At 48.5% G+C, this 22,502-nt stretch overlaps 1 protein-coding gene across 2 annotated transcripts in view; it reads left to right on the top strand.

The window, feature by feature from the left end:
- EPB41L4B (erythrocyte membrane protein band 4.1 like 4B) overlaps positions 1-22,502 on the top strand; it is a 574,953-nt gene that overhangs the window by 474,530 nt on the left and 77,921 nt on the right. For both annotated transcript variants that reach the window (XM_063922726.1, XM_063922725.1), the window contains 2 exons: positions 66-175; positions 6,502-6,532. In XM_063922726.1, the coding sequence (XP_063778796.1) occupies positions 66-175; positions 6,502-6,532 (141 nt within the window). The remainder of the gene's footprint in view (positions 1-65; positions 176-6,501; positions 6,533-22,502) is intronic.

The following is a 22,502-nucleotide window of genomic DNA, read 5'->3' as shown; positions in this document are numbered from 1 at the left end:
CGCAATATAAGTAACTTAATAAAAAAATTATGTTAATAATACATAAATATTTTTCTCTTTTATAGTGGGCGGACGGAATACCAGGCGACCCATGCCGGAAGGTTAAGAAGAGCTAGTACTTTTGAAAGGCGTCCTAGCAAGCGATATCCATCTAGAAGACATTCCACTTTTAAAGGTTCAATTTTGTCAATGTTGTTATAGTCTCACATTAATAGCACTCATTGATATCCACAAAATTAAGTAATGTTAAGCATGGAGTCAGCCATAATTCATAATTTGAATAAAATAGAGCCTTTATGTTATGAGTCCAACTCGCAATAGAAAATGCTTGTGTGCAAGTTACTGGACTTCATCTAGGGGAGCACTTACAAGACTACAGAGATGGCAAAATATAATATTGTAAAATATTTGTTTTGATGATGTTTTATATTTAAATAGTGACCAGTCGAGCACTAGCGTTTTCTCTTACGTCCTAGAGGATGCTGGGGTCCATATTAGTACCATGGGGTATAGACGAGTCCACCTGGAGCCATTGGCACTTTAAGAGTTTAATAGTGTGGGCTGGCTCCTCCCTCTATGCCCCTCCTACCAGACTCAGTTTAGAAAATGTGCCCGGAGGAGCCGGTCACAGTTAGAGGAGCTCTACAGAGTTCTTCTGGCAAAGAGTAATTTTTTTTCAGGTTTTTTTATTTTACAGGGAGGCTGTTGGCGACAGGCTCCCTGCAGTGTGGGACTGGGAGGGGATGGGGGAGCAGTGTCCGCCCCGCGGGGTCTTGAGCCACTGCTCCCGCTGACTGGACGGTGGCTCCAGAGGGGTCTGATCGCACCCCGCCGCAGGGGAACGCTCGCCCCGGCAGCAGGCCGCCACCCCCTCAGAAGCTGAAGTGTGGCGAGTCAGTCACTGTCCCCCCTTACAAGCGGGGGTACAGTGTGAAGGGGGCGGCTACGGGTCAGGAGCGCGGTTGTTCCCGCGCTCCTGGAAGGCTCAGCGGTACCTTGGTGTGGCGCTTGGGAGGGAGCACCCTGGGCCAGCTCCGGACCCTACACTGGTTTTCTTCAGCATGTCGGGGTCTGCGGACCCAGGTCAACATATTCCTCCTGCCAGTATAATCATCTTGTGAGCGGGAAGACAGCGCCATTAAAGGGGGCGGAGCTTCTCCTCAGATCGGACCCAGTAGCGTTCAGCGCCATTTTTCCTGCCTGCAGCCACGGTTCACTGGATCCAGGTCCCTCCAGAGCTTTCTCCAGCAGTCTGTACGGTACCAGGGGGCTGTAGAAGGAGGGGGAGGCTGCTTAAAGGCTGTGTCGCGTATTAAGGGACACAGTCAGCGCTGGGAAGGGACTCCCTTTACCTGAAAAGCGCTGTTTGTGGGTTGGCTCCAATCTCTGTGTGTCTGCCATTCTTGGGGGGAAAACTCTGCCCTCAAAATACCCTGTGTGTTTGTGGGGTGTTTGGGGGTGTGTGCAGCATGTCTAGGGACACTGTTTCATATGCTGCGGAGGATTACTCTTCCCAGGAAGACTCCATTCCATGTAATCAGGATTGCACTGTTTTAGCCCAGATCCCAGCTAGAGAGCCAGAATGGTTAGTCTCTCTGAGGGGGACTATTTCTCAGATTTCTGATAGGGTGGCTAGGACTGAGCATGCCACTCAGGTCCTCCAGTCCTCTCTGGTGGTATGGTCTGATCCTGCCTTCTCTGGTCCCCTGCGGTACTTTCTAATAAGCGTGCGCCTGCAATTATGCAGGATGACACAGACACCGACTCTGACACTGCAGACGGTGATGGGGAGGTGTTGCGGGGGACGGCATTGCTTGCCCAGGGGGGTGCAGTTGATGATTGAGGCTGTTAGGGATGTTTTACACATTTCAGACACAGCTCCGGAACAGGTGGCTTTCTTTACCGATAATAAGAAGCCCCCCCCCCCCCCCCTTTCCCGGCATCCAAGGAATTGAATGCTATCTTTAAAAAGGCATAGAAAACTCCGGAAAATAAATTCCAGATTCCCAAGAGAGTCTTGGTGGCTTTTCCCTTCCCAGAGGAGTCCCTGACGATAGTCGACGCCTCTGTATCCAGGCTGTCCAAACAGGTAGTTTTACCGGTCCCGGGATCTACAGTGTTAAAGGACCCGGCAGATCGCAAGGTGGATGCTACGCTGAAATCCATTTACACGGTTTCGGGGGTAATATTGCGGCATACTATAGCCTGTGCTTGGATTTCTAAAGCTATTGCCAGGTGGTCGATCACTCTGCAGGAGGAATCGTCTACGCTGGACAAAGGTGACGTTGATTTGTTTTTACGTAATATTCAGGATACTGCAGGGTTCCTGGTGGATTCCATGAAGGATCTGGGTTCCATGGCTGCGGGGATTTCCTCCATGTCAGTCTCGGCTCGAAGGGGTCTCTGGCTGCGCAACTGGTCTGCGGACGCGGAATCCAGGAAGTGTGTGGAGGGCCTCCCGTACAAAGGTCAGGCTCTATTTGGGGAGGCGCTGGATGCGTGGATTGCCATGGCTACCGCTGGTATGTCTCCTTTTCTCCCCTCAGCTGCACCGACTTCGAAAAAGCCCTTTTCATCTAACATGTCACAGTCCTTTCGGGCCGCGCGGCCTAGGAAGAATAAGCCTTCGAACACCTTCTTCAGAGGTGGTCGTGCCAAAGGAAAGAAACCCGCTCCCGCAGGTTCCCAGACCCAGAAGCCCGCTTCTGATACCCCTAAGTCCTCTGCATGATGGTGGACAACTGGGCCTGGAGGAAGGTCAGGTGGGGGCGAGACTCCGGCAGTTCAGCCACGTCTGGGTGTCATCGGGTCTGGACCCCTGGGTTCTGGATATAGTGTCCAGGGGGTACAGACTGGAGTTTCAAGAGCCCCCGCCTCACCGTTTCTTCAAATCAGGCTTACCAGCACTGCTGGCGGACAGGACAATTCTTCTGGAAGCCATCAGGTAATTGGCAGTGTCAGAGGTCATTGTTCAGGTCCCTCTTCAGCAACGGAACAAGGGTTATTATTCGAACCTTTTTGTGGTACCGAAACCGGATGGTTCGGTACTGCCTATTCTAAATTTAAAGTCTTTAAACCCTTTTCTCAAGGAGTTCAAATTCAAGATGTAATCTCTGAGAGCTGTTGTTTCAGGGCTGTCGGAGGGGGAGTTCTTGGTGTCCCTAGACATCAAGGATGCCTACCTTCACATTTCCATTTGGGCGCCGCATCAAGCTTATCTCAGGTTTGCGCTGATGGACGATCACTATCAGTTCCAGGCGCTGCCGGTTGGCCTCTCAACAGCACCAAGGGTCTTCACCAAGGTGATGGCAGAGATCATGGTTCTCCTCCGCAAATGGGATGACCATAATTCCATATCTGGACCATCTTCTGATCTCCCTCCTCATCCAGGGAGAGGTTGTTGCGGTCCATCGCGCTCACGACACAGCTGCTCAGGAAGCACGGTTGGATCCTGAACCTTCCGAAGTCTCATCTGGAGCCGACAAGGAGGCTGTCTTTCCTTGGAATGATCCTCGACACAGAAGTGCAGAGGGTTTTTCCTCCCGGCAGAGAAAGTGTTGGTGATTCAAACAATGGTCCGGATGTCCCGTGGCCTACCCGGGTATCAGTTCATCAATGCATACGCCTTCTGGGGAAGATGGTTGCCGCCTATGAGGCCCTGCATTACGGCAGGTTTCATGTTCGACCTTTTCAACTGGACCTCTTGGACCAGTGGTCGGGCTCTCACCTACACATGCACAAGAGAATACGCCTGTCTCCAAAAGCCAGGATTTCACTCCTCTGGTGGCTGCAACTTCCACACCTTCTGGAAGGGCGAAGGTTCGGAATTCAAGACTGGATCCTTCTGACCACAGATGCAAGTCTAAGAGGTTGGGGAGCGGTCGCTCTGGGGGAGACTTTTCAAGGACGATGGTCGGATCAAGAGTCACTTCTCCCAATAAACATCCTGGAACTTAGGGCCGTTTACAACGCCCTTCTGCAAGCAGCACACCTTCTACAGGATCGGGCTGTTCAGGTGCAGTCGGACAATGTGACCACAGTAGCCTACATAAACCAACAAGGCGGAACGAAGAGCAGAGCTGCCATTGCAGAGGTGTCAAAAATCCTCATCTGGGCAGAAAGGCACGCGGTGGCGATGTCTGTGATCTTCATTCCGGGAGTTGACAACTGGGAAGCAGACTTCCTCAGCAGACACGATCTCCATCCAGGGTAGTGGGGCCTCCATCCGGAGGTGTTCGAGGAGGTAACTGGTTGGTGGGGGGTTCCTCACATAGACATGATGGCCTCCCGCCTCAACAAGAAGCTACGGAGGTACTGTTCCAGGTCAAGAGACCTACAGGCGGTGGCGGTGGACGCACTGGTAACACCTTGGGTGTTCAAGTCAGTGTATGTGTTCCCTCCACTTCCTCTGATACCAAAGGTTCTTCAACTCGTGAGAAGAACAAAGGTTCTGGCATTCCTCATTGCTCCGGACTGGCCAAGGAGGGCTTGGTATGCGGATCTGCTGGATCTTCTACTGGAAGATCCGCGGCCGTTGCCTCTTCGGGAGTATCTGCTTCTGCAGGGGCCCTTCGCTTATCAAGACTTACCGCAGCTTTTTTTGACGGCATGGCGGTTGAACGCCAGATCTTAGCTCGGAAGGGTATCCCGAGTGAGGTTATTCCTACCCTGTTACAGGCCAGGAAGGGGGTAACGTCTAAGCATTACCATTGCATTTGGAAGAAATATGTCTCTTGGTGTATGGCCAACAAGTTCCCGGCGGTGGAGTTTCAACTGGGACGTTTTCTCCTTTTCCTGCAAGCAGGGGTGGATATGGAACTAAGACTGGGCTCCATCAAGGTCCAGATCTCTGCTTTGTCCATCTTCTTCCAAAAACAATTGGCTGTCCTTCCTGAGGTTCAGACCTTTTTGAAAGCGGTTCTGCACATTCAGCCTTCCTTTGTGGCGCCTACGGCTCCATGGAATCTTGATGTGGTGCTGCAGTTCCTACAATCTGCTTAGTTTGAGCCTCTACAGGAGGCTGATCTCAAGTTTCTCACGTGGAAGGTGGTCACCTTGTTGGCCTTGGCTTCTGCGTGACGCGTGTCGGAATTGGGGGATTTATCTTGTAAAAGCCCCTATCTGATCTTCCATGAGGACAGGGCGGAACTTAGGACTCGTCCACAGTTCCTACCTAAGGTTGTGTCGGCTTTCCATATCAACCAACCAATTGTGGTGCCAGTGGCTACTGACTCCTCAATTACTTCAAAGACCTTGGATGTAGTGAGGACTTTGAAGATTTACGTGAAGAGGACGGCTCGTCACAGGAAAAGTGACTCCCTGTTTGTCCTCTATGATCCAAAGAAAATTGGATGTCCTTCTTCTAAGCAGTCGATTTCACGCTGGATCAGGTTTACTATCCAGCATGCTTATTCCACGACAGGATTGCCGTGTCTGAAATCCGTAAAGGCTCACTCTACTCGTAAGGTGGGCTCTTCCTGGGCGTCTGCCCGGGGTGTCTCGGCGATGCAACTCTGCCGAGCAGCTACTTGGTCTGGGTCGAACACGTTTGCCAAGTTTTACAAGTTCGATACTTTGGTCTCTGCTGACCTCAAGTTTGGTCAAGCAGTGTTGCAGGAGCCTCCACGCTCTCCCTCCCGTACTGGGAGCTTTGGTACATCCCCATGGTACTAATCCTCTAGGACGTAACAGAAAATAGGATTTTAATTACCTGAAATGGTAAATCCTTTTCTCGTAGTTTGTAGAGGATGCTGGGCGCCCGCCCAGCGCTTCGTTTTCCTGCATTGGTTATGGTTCAGTGTTACCTGGTTCCTAGGTAAGTTTCGGCATGTTGGACGGATTTTCAGGTTTGTGTGAGCTGGTATGAATCTCGCCACTATCTGTGTAATTCCTTCTCTCGAAGTATGTCGTCTCCTCGGGCACAGTTTCTAGACTGAGTCTGGTAGGAGGGACATAGAGGGAGGAGCTAGCCGACACTATTACACTCTTAAAGTGCCAATGGCTCCTGGTGGACCCGTCTATATCCCATGGTTTTAATATGGACCCCAGCATCCTCTACGGACTACGAGGAAAGGATTTACCGTTTCAGGTAATTAAAATCCTATTTGTACATTTCTCTTTTTCTATTCATATTCTGTGAGTTATGATCCTATCGGGTTGTATATTGTGTATTATTGCAATGTAAGGTTAGATGTGCTGCAAGAACGTAGGAGACCAGAAGGGATGAGGATGAAGACAGTACTTTAAGTGAATCTGGATTTTGCATAGATTTGCCTTAGATGTAAAGGTGCTGATAAATTATGATTTAAGTTAGATTACTAAAGATTAGTGTGTCAGAAAAATTAATCACGGTCAGGGTATGATGTTAGGTGTATAAGTACATTGGATATTTTAACATAGTGACACGGCAAATAATAGGTGGACTTTTTGTTTTTCAAATGTTAGCAAAACATTTGCTTTTCAGTAATAAACAATGTATATTTTTCTGTTTCTTTTCTCCAGCTAATAACCCAATGAAGGCCCCTCAGCTCTGGTAGGTAGAGTGACAGCTAATTTGAGTTGCATGATGTTATTATACTTTTCATCATTCCTGACAAGAAATATATATATTTTTCCCAATTATCTCTGCTACTGGGTTTAGTGTTCCTATCAAAATTTGTAAATATTGCATTAACTTTGCCATTATTAAACAAACATATATTAAATATACTAAAACTATTCTCATAACCAGAGCAACTGTATGTCTTTTGCCTGTATTAATACACTGTATATTAATGTCTGACTGCTGAGCTTATCACACCTTGAAGCCCTGAGGATATACTGTGCCAGAGCATTTAATATAAGGTGAAAAGAGGCACCGAGTCTAAACGACAGCAAAAAAAAAAAATGTATCCTGAATATTCCCCGCACATTATTCTTGCAGGGCCTGTCAAGGCTGTGTCACTTCTGTAAAACACACACAAGCGATGGGGAAAATATTGCACTCTGGGAATCTGTTTTACACAAAGCAGATGTGACTGTTGTCTGTTGGGAGTGAAGAGCCATACTGTATGTCCCCTGTATTTACTGGGTTACTGGTGATTTTGGCTTAATATGACATATTTTTCCGTTTGGGTCGCTCAGCAGTTAAATAACAGTAAAATATTCTAGCACGCACTTAGAGGGCAGCATAGTAGTCATTTACAATCCATGGTTTATAAAAGACCTAAATACTTACACAGAACAAATAGATTTCATTCCATATAACAGACAGGATTTATTATCCCCTTATGATTATTTTGAGAAGCACTTAAAATTGTGTCCTCAGTGCTTCCAAATATATCAGTGTACACCATATTGGAAGCTGTCATTAGTACAGTGCCATACTTAAACACTTGATAAATGTATGGGAAAACAAATGTGCGGTACCCTGCACTTCAAAAAAAAAAAGGTGCTACAAATAATCCTGACATCCACCCACAGAGATGTCAAACAACAATGATATAACAAAATAAAGAATGGATTATGAGCTCCTTAATTGGAATTGGGATGATTCTTTGTATACTGTCTCTTGTAAAGTCGTGTGATGGTGGCAATGGGAACTCTTCTTTATATCCTCAGAGTGACCTCATGAAAAAAGACAAAAAGGAACACAAAACATTTCTCATAGTGTGCATCAGATGATTTTGATGAAATGAGCGTGAAAGGCACAAATAGAGAAACACAGAGACGAGATTTACTTCGTACCCTCTTAAGGCCTCCACTAGGCCAAATTTCACGTATAGGACATACAATTCATTGCATGGCTCCTTTTGAAATCACACCTGGCGACTTTCATGCACTGTGATGGACCTTGATGTAACCAATGTGAATCTCCCTCAAAGAGATATAAACATGCTCCACATAGTGTATTAAATGGACAAACAGAATTTATTGATGATAAAAATCATAAAAAAAATAAAGCGTGGTACCGTATGAAGCCTTGTTGGTCCCAAGGCATAAGTAAACATGGACAGATGGTAAAACCTGGGTGGAACTGCCCTCCTGATTACTCTGCAAGGATCCTTCAATGGCTTGTTTAAGGTACACCAAACCACCAACGCGTTTCAACTGCAAAGAGTCTTCCTCAGGGTGTATTATGGTGGTGGGCCATTGTGGCTATTTTATACCATATGTAATTAACACTCCCACTTTCTATGGCCAGGGGAGGGGTTGTGGCAGCATGTAATAAATATGTACAGAACTAATAATTTAAAATGAAACACTTAAAATGAAACCATAATAGGCTTCAAAAAACTTTAGAAACTACAAACAGTAAAAAGTCACTGTTTTACCTATCCCATTATATACACTACATCAATCTTGGAATCAGTAGCGGATCTTGCCATGGGCAAGCAGGACTTTTGCCCGGGGCGCTGCCTTCCGGAGGGCGCCGCACCATGGCAAGATCCGCCAGTGTGCCCCCCGCTTTGAAGGGAACCAGAAGCGTAGCGTCTAGTTTCCCTTCATGGAGAGTACCTTTGTTGTGCGGTGCGCGATGACGTCATCGTGCACCGCACAGCATAGTGGCACAGACACTAGGGGTCATAATTGACCTCTAGTGTCTATGCTGTTCTATGGGAGAGACGTAATAACGTCTCTCCCATAAATCGAGGAGAGAAGAGCGGCGCCGGCGGAGGAGGTCTGCAGCAGTCTGGATCAGGAACGGGGATAGTAAGTATACTTTTTTTATTTTATTTTTTCTTTCAGCGGCACTACAGGGGGCACAAATGGGGGCGTAACTGACCACGCCCTCATTTGAAGCCACGCCCCTATACTTTGCCCGGGGCACCACAAGGACAAGAACCGTCCCTGCTTGGAATGCAGTGTATACAACATGATGACGTATTTCCGTTTTTAAATACAAACAACATAACAACCAGCAGTAATGGACAATAAATGATTTAACTTTAATTTTACTTTGTTTACGCTCCACAGTTATATGGAGCGAAAGCGAGGGGTAATGAAGCGGGCCGTTTGTATGCGCCCCACGACTTTACAAGTGACAGTATACAAAGACTTATCACAATTCCAATTAAGGAGCTCATAATCAATTCTTTACTTTATAAATGTAGCCCTTCTTGGTAAAAAGAACATGTTGTGCCTCTATTATATCTTAATTTGTCTCTGCCTTGTTTGAAAATAAATAATTGCATGAATTGTCTGTAATTTTTGAGTTGTAGAATATGGCTTCCTAATACCCCTTTCAGTTCTCCAATGCCGGATCCCACCCAGGAATTGGAAACGGGTTCTTCTCGGGGTGGGATCCAGCATTGGATCCTCTGAGCTGGCTTTCCGCCGTGTCGGTTGCCATAGCGGCGGGGGTGGAGGCGGCGCTGGGAGATGAGCTCATCTCCGTTCCACCTCTCACTATGTAGTAAACGGGTTCCAGGTCGCATCGACCCGGGAAGCCGTTTCTGCTGCCATTGACCCGGTATTCAACATGGGAATAACCCTTCTTTTCTCTTACATCCAAGAGGATACTGGGTCTCACATTAGTACCATGGGTATAGACGGGTCCACTAGGAGCCATGGGCACCTTAAGAAATTGATAGTGTGGGCTGGCTCCTCCCTCTATGCCCCTCCTACCAGACTCAGTTTAGAAAATGTGCCCGGAGGAGCCGGTCACGCTTGGGAAGCTCCTGAAAAGTTTTCTGCATTTGTTTTCTCATTTTTTTTTCTGGCAGGTCTGGTTGGCACCAGAATGCCTGCTTCGTGGGGCTTAGGGGGGGAACGGCCCAACCTCTCTAATGGTTAATGGTCCCGTTCCCCGCTGACAGGACCCTGAGCTCCTGAGGGTCCTATTCGCAAGCCCCACCACGGCAAGTGTACAAACCCGCAGCACGCCATCTCCCCTAACAGAGCCAGAAGTCAGAAGAGTGGTGAGTAGGTGGCCGGCATCCCGGTTACCGGGTCGCCGGCTGTAATGGTAGCACAAGGGTAGGAGCACAGTGCTGACATGCAGGCTGCGCTCCAGGCTTCAGAGACACTATAGTTACCGCTGTGAGGGGCAAGCTGAAGCCACAACTGGTATATCCACACTGGCAGCATATCTACAAGGGTTTTAACCTACTGTAGTGACAAAACTTTACCTCAGCCAGTATAAAAACCGGGAAGACCGTGCGCCATTAATGGGGCGGGGCCTTCACTATGAGCGGATCCAGCAGCTCACCAGTGCTATTTTCCCTATGTAGCTAGACACAGGCAGATTGACAGGGAAGTGTAGCTCCTCCATAAGGACTCCAGAACACCTCAGCGGTACCAGGCGGTCAAAGCAGGGGGGGGGGGGGGGGATATTTGGTGTACTAAGCCCTGTTCAGGGTACTTAGTTTGTGACCCAGCTAAACTTGTTATTTAGCTATAGAGGCGCTGTGTGGCTGGCTCCATTATACTCTGTGTCTCCCTGGAAGGACTCTGTGTGGGTTAACTGGGATTTTAACATTTCCTGTGTGTGTGTGTGTGTGTGTGTGTGTGTGTTTGTGTGTGTTTTCACATAAACTATGTCAAAGCAGTGTGTATCATGCACAGCAGAGTGTTTTTCTCAATCTGGGGGATCACTGTCGTGTACTCAGGATAGTACACATTCTCAGGCTAGTGGATCTGAACCAGAATGGTTAGATTCATTAACGGGGATGATTTCAAATATTTAGAATAAATTATCCCAAAATGAGAAGGAGACTCAATAGTTAAGGCAATTGGTTGACCTGATGAATAGAGATTCAATGGTCATTTCAGCGTCTCAGACCCCTGCCATTTGTCCACAGAAGCGTACTCTGGCCCAAATCATGCAGGCTAATACTGATGATGATGATGATGATGATGATGATGATGTAGTATCAGACCCAGAGGAGGGAGAGGGGGATGCAGCTTTGTCACATGGAATACAGGCTCTGATAGAAGCTATTAGAGATGTCCTGCACATCCCTGATAAGGTATCAGAGGGCAAGGAGAAATCTTATTTTAATGTGAAAAAGAAATACTTAGCTACTTTCCCTACATCTAAGGAATTAAATTCCCTCTTTGAAGCAACTTGGGTAAATCCCGACAAGAAGGTTCAGGTCCCAAAACGGTCACTCACATCCTTCTCGTTTCCTCAGGATGATAGGAAAAAATGGTAAAACCCACCGATAGTTCACGCATCGGTTTTTAGGCTATCACGTAAGATAGTTTTACCTGTTCCTGGGGCAGCTTCCTTGAAGGATGCTGCAGACCGTAAGATTGAGACCACTCTCAAATATCTGTACACAGCTGCGGGGGTGGCCCAGAGACCCACTATAGCTTGTGCATGGATCTCTAGGGCCATTGCAAAATGGTCAGGTAATCTAATTGACGGGTTAGATTCCTTATCCAGGGGCGAGATAATTTTACTCCTACAACATATACAGGATTCTGCTAACTTTATGGTGGAGGCCATAAAGGAAATTGGTTTACTCAATGCATGCACCACAGCCATGGCAGTGTCAGCACGCAGGGGCTTGTGGCTATGCCAGTGGACTGCGGACGCAGATTCCAGGAAAGACGTGGAAAGCCTACCTTTCACAGGTGAAACCCTTTTTGGAGATGAACTGGATACGTGGATATCCAAGGCTACATACCTTCCTTCCGCAGCTCCCTCGGCTAGAAAATCCTACACTGCTCCAACTCTGCAGTCCTTTCGGACAGCGAAGTTTAAAAACAAAACCAAAGGTGGTTCTACAGCCTTTAAAGGCAATAGAGGTAAACCCAGAAAACCAGCAACTGCAGGTTCACAGGAACAGAACCGCGGTTCTGCTTTTTCTAAGCCTTCAGCATGACGGTGGACCGCACTGCCTGGAGGACATCGCCCATTTGAGAGTCTTCAGTCACATATGGGAAACACCAGGATCCCTTGGTCAGAGATCTTATAGCCCAGGGCTACAGACTGGAGTTTCAGGAACTGCCACCTCACAGATTCTTCAAATCAGGCTTACCAGCTTCTTAAGAAGCAAGTGTGACTTTACAGGAAGCAATTCAAAAACTGGTACAGACTCATGTCATTGTTCCAGTTCCACTTCAGCTACAAACTCAGGGCTATTATTAGTAGTTCTGAAACCGTACGGTTCGGTAAGGCCCATTTTAAATCTCAAGTCGTTGAACCCATACTTACGAGTGTTCAAGTTCAGGATGGAGTCTCTGAGAGCGGTGATCTCAGGTCTAGAGGACGGGGAATTCTTGGTGTCTCTGGATATCAAGGATGCGTACCTTCATATTCCGATTTGGCCGCCTCATCAGGCTTATCTAAGGTTTGCCTTACAGGAATGTCACTACCAGTTCCAGGCTTTAAATATATACTTTATACTGTGCTTGTTTGTGTCACAGCAGCTTCAATAAAACATATACAATATCATTCTAAAAAGGAAGCGCTTGTAGGTTAATAATTCTCTTTTGAGAGAAAAATTATGATAGAGGTCATTTTTACCTTTTTAAATGTGGAGGGTTCCGTTGTGTTGTCCGGGTTAGATGGTGCTTTGTTTATTGCTTTGATAGCAGCCTATCTTTCCCTGCTCTCCCTACATTCCGTGAGCCGCTGACCGCGGCTCACCGATGATTTCTGAGTCCTGGTTCCCTCCTTGCGGCTGTTGGTGTCCGTGGCGCTTAGCGATGACGTGACTCCCGCGTATTCTTCCTCCATCTGTATGCTTGCACCAACGCGTTTCAGGCTCACAAGCCCATTGTCTAGGATCGAGTTAGCTCCAAATGGTCTATTTTTATACTTTAAAAAAACTTTATTGTTCATTGCTTTAAAAACAGGAAGTGACCAAACGGATGTACTAGAAATTGGTGGCAACCATGTGCTCTCAAAAGAGCTGTATACATTATTTATACATTATTATTTTTTTTACAGGTATGAACATTCATTATTAACCTACAAGCGCTTCTTTTTTAGAATTATACCAGTTCCAGGCTACCAGTTCCAGGAGGGTGTAAACCACCAAGGTAATGGCAGAGATGATGTTTCTCCTCCGCAAACAAGGAGCGAACATAATACCGTACCTGGACGATCAGCTGATGAAAGCACCATCCAGGGAGAGGTTGTTAGACAACATTGTCCTCTCAACCAGACTACTCCAGGATCATGGGTGGATTCTGAACCTACGAAAATCTAATCTGGAACCAACACGGAGGCTTCCGTTCCTGGGGATGATACTGAATATGGAGGCACAGAAGGTATTCCGTCCGTTGGAAAAGGCATTGGTGATCCATTCGATGGTGCGGAATGTTCCAGGACAAACCTGGATATCGGTGCATCTATGCATTCGCCTTCTGGGTAAGATGGTAGTCGCTTACAACGCGCTGCAGTACGGAAGGTTTCACGCAAGGCCCTTCCAGCTGGATCTGTTTGACAAATGGTTCGGATTACATCTTCACATGCACCAAATGATCCATCTGTCGCCAAAAGCCAGGATTTTTCTTCTGTGGTGGCTTCAGACTTCTCACCTGAATGAGGGCCGAAGGTTCGGGATTCAAAATTGGATTCTGCTAACCACAGAGGCAAGCCTCAGAGGTTGGGGAGCTGTCACCCAGGGGGAAAAGTTCCAAGGAAGATTGTCAAGTCAGGAACAATCTGGAACTAAGGACCATATACAGCGCCCTTCTGCAGGCATCGCATCTTCTTCAAGATCAAGCCATTCAGGTTCAGTTGGACAATGTGACGGCAGTGACGTACATAAACCAACAGGGCAGAACAAAGAGCAGCAATGTCAGAGGTAACAAGGATTCTCCTCTGGGCAAAAAGACATACTGTGGCGTTGTCCGAGATCTTCATTCCGAGAGTAGACAACTGGGAAGCAGACTTTCTCAGCAGACACAACCTCCACCCAGGAGAGTGGGGCCTTTACCCGGAGGTATTCGGGTGCTTGACACGTCAGTGGGGAATTCCACAAATCGACATGATGGCCTCTCGTCTCAACAAGAAGCTCAAGCGGTATTTTTCCAGGTCAAGGTACCCACAAGCAGTGGCGGTGGATGCTCTGATGACTTCATGGGTCTACCAGATGGTGTACATGTTTCTACCACTCCCATTGATTCCAAAGATTCTCAAAAGAATAAAAAGGGAAAGGTTCAAGCAATTCTCATTACTCCGGACTGGCCAAGAAGGGCCTGGTATGCAGATCTACTGGAGATACTCCTAGAAGACTCATGGCCTCCACCTCTTAGCGAGGCCGTTCTCCAACAGGGGCCGCTCGTCTATCAAGACTTACCATGGCTACGTTTGAGGCATGGAGGTTGAGCTTCAAATTCTAGCCCGGAAAGGGATCCCGGATAGGGTTATTCCAACCCTGCTCCAAGCCAGAAAGGGGGTAACGTCTAAACATTACTACCGTATTTGGAAAAAATATGTCTCTTGGTGTGAACACAGGAAATTTCCTGCGGTGGATTTTCAACTGGGACGTTTTCTCCTTTTCTCTACAGTCAGGTGTGGATGTGGGTCTATGTTTGGGCTCCATAAAAGTCCAGATTTCGGCCTTATCCATTTTCTTCCAGAAATAATTTGCTTCTCTCCCTGAGGTTCAGACATATTTGAAGGGGGTTCTGCACATCCATCCGCCCTTTGTGCCTCCTACAGCACCTTGGGATCTCAACATGGTGTTGCAGTTCCTCCAATAGGAATGGTTTGAGCCTTTACAGGACGTTGACGTCAAGTTTCTTATGTGGAAGGCTGTCACGCTGTTGGCCTTAGCTTCTGCGAGGTGTGTGTTGGAGCTGGGGGCGTTGTCTCACAAAAGCCCCTATTTGATTTTTCATGAAGATAGGGCTGAACTCGGAACTTGTCAGCACTTTTTTTCAAAGGTGGTGTCTGCGTTTCATATCAACCAAGCTATTGTGGTTCCGGTGGTTACCGACACCTCTGCTACTTCAAAGTCCTTGGATGTGATGAGGGCTTTGAAGATCTATGTGAAGCGGACAGCTCGTCACAGGAAATTGGACTCGCTGTTTGTTTTCTATGATCCCAATAAACTTGGGTGTCCTGCTTCAAAGCAGACAGTTGCACGCTGGATCAGGCTTACTATTCAGCATGCTTATTTCACGGCAGGTTTGTCGTGTCCAAAATCTGTACAGGCCCACTCTACTAGGTCGGTGGGTTCTTCCTGGGCGGCTGCTTGGTCGGGTTCGAACACGTTTGCTAAGTTCTACAAGTTCGATACTTTGGCCTCTGAGGACTTCAGTTTGGTCAATCAGTTCTGCAGGAACCTCCGCACTCTCCCACCCGGTTTGGGAGCATTGCTACATCCCTATGGTACTAATGTGGACCCCAGTATCCTCTAGGACGTAAGAGAAAATGGGATTTTAATTACTTACCGGTAAATCCTTTTCTCATAGCCCTTAGAGGATACTAGGCTGCTTTGTTTCTTCCTACTTGGTTAAGTATTGTTGGTTCAGCGGTCGCTGTTCCTGGTTTAAAGTTTGATTAGCTTGGCTTTCCTCTAGTTGTGTGTGCTGGTTTGGAATCTCACCACTATCCTTTTATATCCTTCTCTCAAAGTATGTCCGTCTCCTCGGGCACAGTTTCCTAGACTGAGTCTGGTAGGAGGGGCATAGAGGGAGGAGCCAGCCCACACTATCAATTTCTCAAAGTGCCCATGGCTCCTAGTAAACCCGTCTATACCCATGGTACTAATGTGGGACCCAGTATCCTCTACGGACTACGAGAAAAGGATTTACCGGTAGGTAATTAAAATCCTACTATTACCCAGGTTGAATTACCGGGTGATGGGGCCCTTTCACATCGCACACTGACCCGCGTCGACCCGGCAATATGCCGGGTCGATACCAGGTTATTTTGCGATATGAAAGGGGTACCATGGTGCTTAACTTAATGGAAGAAGTCAAGCATGTGAATGTCATAAGATCATAAAGCAAACAATTCTGCATACGAGTGCAAAAAAAGACTCCTCGTGTCTGATAATCCTGTAGCTTGTATTTTGAAGCCATAAAAAACTAGAGATGTGCGGCTGGCACTTTTCGTGTTTTGGTTTTAATTCCACTTTCGTGTTTTGGTTTTGGCTTGGTTTTGGCAAAACCACTCTTTCGTGTTTTGGTTTTGGATCTGGATGATTTTTAAAAAAAAACATAAAAATGGCTAAAATCACAGAATTTGGGGGTAATTTTGCTCATACGGTATTATTAACCTCAATAACATTCATTTCCACTAATTTCCAGTCTATTCTGAACACCTCACAATATTGTTTTTAGGCCAAAGGGTTGCACTGAGGTTGCTGGATGACTAAGCTAAGTGACACAAATTGACAACACTAACACCTGGCTGATCTAGGAGTGGCACTGCAGTGGCTGACCGGCGGGCAGATATAAAAAAAAAAGCCCCAAACAGCACCTCATGTAATGATGTAGAAGAAGTGCAATGAGGTAGCTGTATGACTAAGCCAAGCGACACAAACAATTGGCCCATCTAGGAGTGGCACTGCAGTGGCAGACAGGAGGGCATATTTAAAAAAAAAGGCCCCTAACAGCACATGATGCATAGAAGAAAAAAAGGTGCAACGAGGTTTCTGTATGACTAAGCTAAGCGACACAACCACCTGGCCCATCTAGTAGTGACACGCAGTGGCTGACTGTCAACTTAGGTAAAATAAAGCCAGTTTGTGCAAGGGCATCCAAATGGTCTCTTTTTCCTGCTTGTATACATACGGACTGTCTGACATGCCTACTTGGATGCTGTCACTCATATAATCCTCCACCATTCTTTCAATGGTGACAGAACCATATGCAGTGACAGTAGACATGTCAGTAATCGTTGGCAGGTTCTCCAGTACGAAACAGATGTCAGCTTTCGCTCCTGACTGCCCTGCCTCACCGCCAGCGGGTGGGCTTGGAAATCTTATCTTTTTCCTTGCAGCCCCAGTAGCGGGAGAAATTGAAGAAGGAGCTGTTGACGGGTCACGTTCCGCTTGAGTTGAAAATTTACTCACCAGCAGGTCTTTGTTGCACTTCTGCACACTTGTGTCTGCCGGAAAGAGAGATACAACGTAGGCTTTAAACCTAGGATCGCGCACAGTGGCCAAAATGTAGTGCTCTGATTTAAACAGATTGACCACCCTTGAATCTTGCAAAGCGAATGAAGGGCTCCATCCAAAAGTCCCACATACTTTTCTCCTTCTTAGCTCCTTCAATTTCTCCAGCTGCTTCTACAAAAGCCTGATGAGGGGAATTGACCTGACTCAAGCTGGCAGTGTCTGAACTGACTTCACGGGTGGAAAGTTCGAACGGTTGGAGAACCTTGCACAAGACGGAAATCATACTCCACTGCGCTTGAGTCAGGTGCATTTCCCCTCCTTTGCCTATATTGTAGATGGATGTATTGGCTTGAATGGCCTTTTGCTGATCCTCCATCCTCTGAAGCATATAGAGTGTTGAATTCCACCTGGTTACCACCTCTTGCTTCAGCTGATGGCAGGGCAGGTTCAGGCGTGTTTGATGGCGCGCCAGTCTTCGGCATGCAGTGGCTGAATGCTGAAAGTGGCTTGCAATTTTTCTGGTCACCGACGGCATCTCCTGCACGCCCCTGTCATTTTTCAGAAAATTCTGCACCACTAAATTAATTGTATGTGCAAATCATGAGACGTGCTGGAATTTGCCCAGATGTAATGCATGCACAGTATTGGTGGCGTTGTCTGATATCACAAATCACCCAGGAGAGTCTAATTGGGGTAAGCTATTCTGCAATGATGTTCCTCAGTTTCCGTAAGAGGTTGTCAGCTGTGTGCCTCTTACGGAAAGCGGTGATACATAGCGTAACCTGCCAAGGAACGAGTTGGCGTTTGTGAGATGCTGCTATTGGTGCCGCTGCTGTTGTTGCTGCGGGAGGATACATCTACCTAGTGTGCTGTCACAGTCATATAGTCCTTAGTCTGCTCTGTTCCACTTGCCCACATGTCTGTGGTTAAGTGGACAGTGGGTACAATTGCATTTTGTAGGATATTAAGGACACTTTTTCTGACGTCTCTGTACGTTCTCGGTGTCGCCTGCCTAGAGAAGTGGAACCTAGATGGGATTTGATACTGGGTGTCATGACTGTGGTTTTGTGGACCCGGTGTTAGTGAAGTCTGTGCGGGCGACTGGAGGACAATGTGAATACTATTACTGACCTGGTTTGGGAGTGTTGTGGACTCGGGGTTTCTTCCCGTGACCGGGAAGAGGAACCGCAGCTGAGATGACAGAATCTAGGTTTTCCTCATGCAGGATTTGGTCGGCAGACAGGAGGCACGTATGGATGCTGGAGGTCTCCTGAAAGACAGAACTTGAAAAGGTGCTGAGGAATGAATGAAGGAGTACCGGATGCTGGAGACACCAATTACGCTTGTGAGCACTGGGTGTTTGGAGATGCAGAAGTGCTAGGAGGCACTAAAGTGCTTGTAGGTGCAGAAGTGCTTGGAGACACTGAGGTGCTTGGAGACACTGAGGTGCTTGGAGGCACTGATGTGCTTGGAGGCACTGAGGTGCTTGTAGGTGCAGAAGTACTTGGAGACACTGAGGTGCTTGGAGAACTGAGGTGCTTGGAGGCACTGAATTCAGAATCTGAGTCCAAGTCTAATGGAAGATATGAATCTCCCTTAGATACACAGTTTGCAGATGAAAAGGAAGTGCACTGGAGTTTTAAATTCTCTGGGCTAGGAGAGACTCCTACATGAGCAATTTTAATGGTCGGATTCTTACCGAAGGAGATTCTTAGATTATCCCTGGGAGGACAGCACAACTTTCCTTCTGCATTCCCTTTAGAGCATGATTCTTTTATCGAGTCAAATTCCAAAGGTTTAGGACTAAATTCTTTAACCACAGCATTACTAAAAGTCTGTAAGTCATGGAACACAGGATCATTACTCGCAAAAAGCGTGTTGGCCCACTCCAAAGCTCTTCCTCTGAATGCCAGGAACAGATATCGAGTAACGTTGCAAGGAGTTACTGCACCTGAAGGATCAGACTCCATCAGAGAGAGAAATTGTTCAACCAGAGTGGCATATTGCAATAAATCTCCATCAAAGTAAATAGGTGGTAAACCATCAGACGAAAGCTTAGAGACTGAAACCGATGATGCACTCTCAGAAGCTAGATTGGAGTTAGTTTGTAGAACGTCAGGCTGATAAGAAACTATCCCTTCTGAAGTAGTCTGGCTGAAGTCCTCAAATAAGACTGAGAAATCACTTGAAATCTTCTGGATGGAGATGCTAGTAATTCTCCCCGAAGCAGCACCACTTGCGTCTGCGACTGAGGTAAGCAACTCTGGTGACTGGATTGAGGAAGTAACTTCGGTGTCCTACTCAGCGCAATTAGCCTGAAGTCCTGTATCCAAATCAGCAGCTGGAACATTAAGTTGCTCAGACAAGCTTAGGGACAAAGCTGAGAAAGCTGTACTTAGATCATTATCCAGCTCTGGAGCACGTTCAGACTTTAAATGAGTAGCCTTGGGATTTTTATTGACTTTGGCGGCTACAGCAGAATTATTCCGGCATTGATTAGAAGAGGTATTAGATTTCCCTGCAGACGCTGTGGACTCAATGCTGGAAGACGAGGAAACAGAATCAGAGACAGACTGAAGTCTAATTTTAGATTTAGATGGTGAAAGTCCTTTACTCGGACCAATGCTTGGAATTGGTTTGAGTCCAGATGAGCTTGAACAGACTGAAACTGGAGAAATCTTTGGCTGGACGAGTAGGACTGGATTGGATCCGAGGATACTTGAATTGGCTGGAGCCAAAGGAGACTGACCAGGCTGGTCCTGGAGTATCGCTGGACCAGATGGAACCGGGACGGACTGACCAGGCAGAACCTGGAGTATTGTTGGACCGGCTGGAACCGGAACGGATTGACCAGGTGGAGCCTGGAATATTGCTTGACCGGCAGGAGCCCTTACTTCACGGGGCTGAACTAAGGCAGGAGCCCCCTCTTCACGGGGCTGAGCTGAGGCAAGAGCCCCCACTTCACGGGGCTGAGCTGAGGCAAGAGCCCCCACTTCACGGGGCTGAGCTGAGGCAAGAGCCCCCACTTCACGGGACTGGACTGAGGCAAGAGCCCCCACTTCACGGGGCTGGACTGAGGCAAGAGCCCCCACTTCACGGGGCTGGACTGAGGCAAGAGCCCCCACTTCACGGGGCTGGGCAGCACTCTGTAGACTATCTGGCTGGGCAGCACTCTGAAGACTCTCTGGCTGGGCAGCACTCTGAAGACTCTCTGGCTGGGCAGCACTCTGAAGACTCTCTGGCTGGGCAGCACTCTGAAGACTCTCTGGCTGGGCAGCACTCTGAAGACTCTCTGGCTGGGCAGCACTCTGAAGACTCTCTGGGGCTGGACCCTCTGAACCCCTCACTGGGGCTGGACCCTCTGAACCCCTCCCTGGGGCTGAGGACACGGACGCCCCTCCTTGGGCTGAGGACACGGACGCCCCTCCTTGGGCTGAGGACACGGACGCCCCTCCTTGGGCTGAGGACACGGACGCCCCTCCTTGGGCTGAGGACACGGACGCCCCTCCTTGGGCTGAGGACACGGACGCCCCTCCTTGGGCTGAGGACACGGACGCCCCTCCTTGGGCTGAGGACACGGACGCCCCTCCTTGGGCTGAGGACACGGACGCCCCTCCTTGGGCTGAAGACACGGACGCCCCTCCTTGGGCTGAAGACACGGACGCCCCTCCTTGGGCTGAAGACACGGACGCCCCTCCTTGGGCTGAAGACCGCTGTAGACACGGACGCCCCTCCTTGGGCTGTAGACACGGACGCCCCTCCTTGGGCTGTAGACACGGACGCCCCTCCTTGGGCTGTAGACACGGACGCCCCTCCTTGGGCTGTAGACACGGACGCCCCTCCTTGGGCTGTAGACACGGACGCCCCTCCTTGGGCTGTAGACACGGACGCCCCTCCTTGGGCTGTAGACATGAAGACACGGACGCCCCTCCTTGGGCTGAAGACACGGACGCCCCTCCTTGGGCTGTAGACACGGACGCCCCTCCTTGGGCTGTAGACACTGACGCCCCTCCTTGGGCTGTAGACACTGACGCCCCTCCTTGGGCTGTAGACACGGACGCCCCTCCTTGGGCTGTAGACACGGACGCCCCTCCTTGGGCTGTAGACACGGACGCCCCTCCTTGGGCTGTAGACACGGACGCCCCTCCTTGGGCTGTAGACACGGACGCCCCTCCTTGGGCTGTAGACACTCTGAAGATGCCCCTCCTTGGGCTGTAGACACTCTGAAGATGCCCCTCCTTGGGCTGTAGACACTCTGAAGATGCCCCTCCTGGGGCTGGACACTCTGAAGATGCCCCTCCTGGGGCTGGACACTCTGAAGATGCCCCTCCTGGGGCTGGACACTCTGAAGACGCCCCTCCTGGGGCTGGACACTCTGAAGACGCCCCTCCTGGGGCTGGACACTCTGAAGACGCCCCTCCTGGGGCTGGACACTCTGAAGACGCCCCTCCTGGGGCTGGACACTCTGAAGACGCCCCTCCTGGGGCTGGACACTCTGAAGACGCCCCTCCTGGGGCTGGACACTCTGAAGACGCCCCTCCTGGGGCTGGACACTCTGAAGACGCCCCTCCTGGGGCTGGACACTCCGACTCCTCTGTGACTCTAAATGGCTTGAACATTCTTCTCTGGACACCCAACTTGGGATAAGGTCTTTTAATCACTGGACCCCAGTCAAAAATTTGAGTCTCTTTCAGAGTAGCCTTCTTGATACCCCCGTCAGCAGTAGCAGGATCGGCTACTGTGAACGACTTGTAGACATGAGCACCATGATACTGAGATTTGTCACCATTCCTTGGCTTGCGAAGAATGCAGTCTTTAACAAAATGACCGGAATTTCCACAGTTAAGACAGAGGTGTAGCTCCCTACGCCGCTGACGTTCAGCTTCAGAGAGCTTGGGCCGTGGATAGCTCTGATGAACAAATTTTCTTTGCACAGAGAAAGAGACTTTATTAACTGGATGGGACAAAACAGGTTCAACAACGTTGGTAGTGTTCCTGAAGAGATCAGGCATCACAGAAAGAATACTAGACAAAAGTTCTTGTAACTGTAATAACATCTGGTAGAAAACCTGCAGTTGGTCAGGAGTCTTAGTGCAGAAGGTCTGAGAATCTCTGGAGAACGAATTCCGCTGCAGACACTGTGCCAATTGATGCTGAGTCGACTCCAAACCCTCCAAGCGTCCTGCAATATTGCTTAGGAGGTCCTGCGTCAGACAAACACTTTCGGCCGGGTCCATGGGGCCAGTTCCTACTGTCATGACTGTGGTTTTGTGGACCCGGTGTTAGTGAAGTCTGTGCGGGCGCCTGGAGGACAATGTGAATACTATTACTGACCTGGTTTGGGAGTGTTGTGGACTCGGGGTTTCTTCCGGTGACCGGGAAGAGGAACCGCAGCTGAGATGACCGAATCTAGATTTTCCTCATGCAGGATTTGGTCGGCAGACAGGAGGCACGTATGGATGCTGGAGGTCTCCTGAAAGACAGAACTTGAAA

The sequence above is a fragment of the Pseudophryne corroboree genome, chromosome 5 (assembly GCF_028390025.1).
Source record: "Pseudophryne corroboree isolate aPseCor3 chromosome 5, aPseCor3.hap2, whole genome shotgun sequence".
Classification (NCBI taxonomy): domain Eukaryota; kingdom Metazoa; phylum Chordata; class Amphibia; order Anura; family Myobatrachidae; genus Pseudophryne; species Pseudophryne corroboree.
Note: the sequence above shows the minus strand (reverse complement) of the source record. Positions and strands in the feature narration are given on the sequence as shown.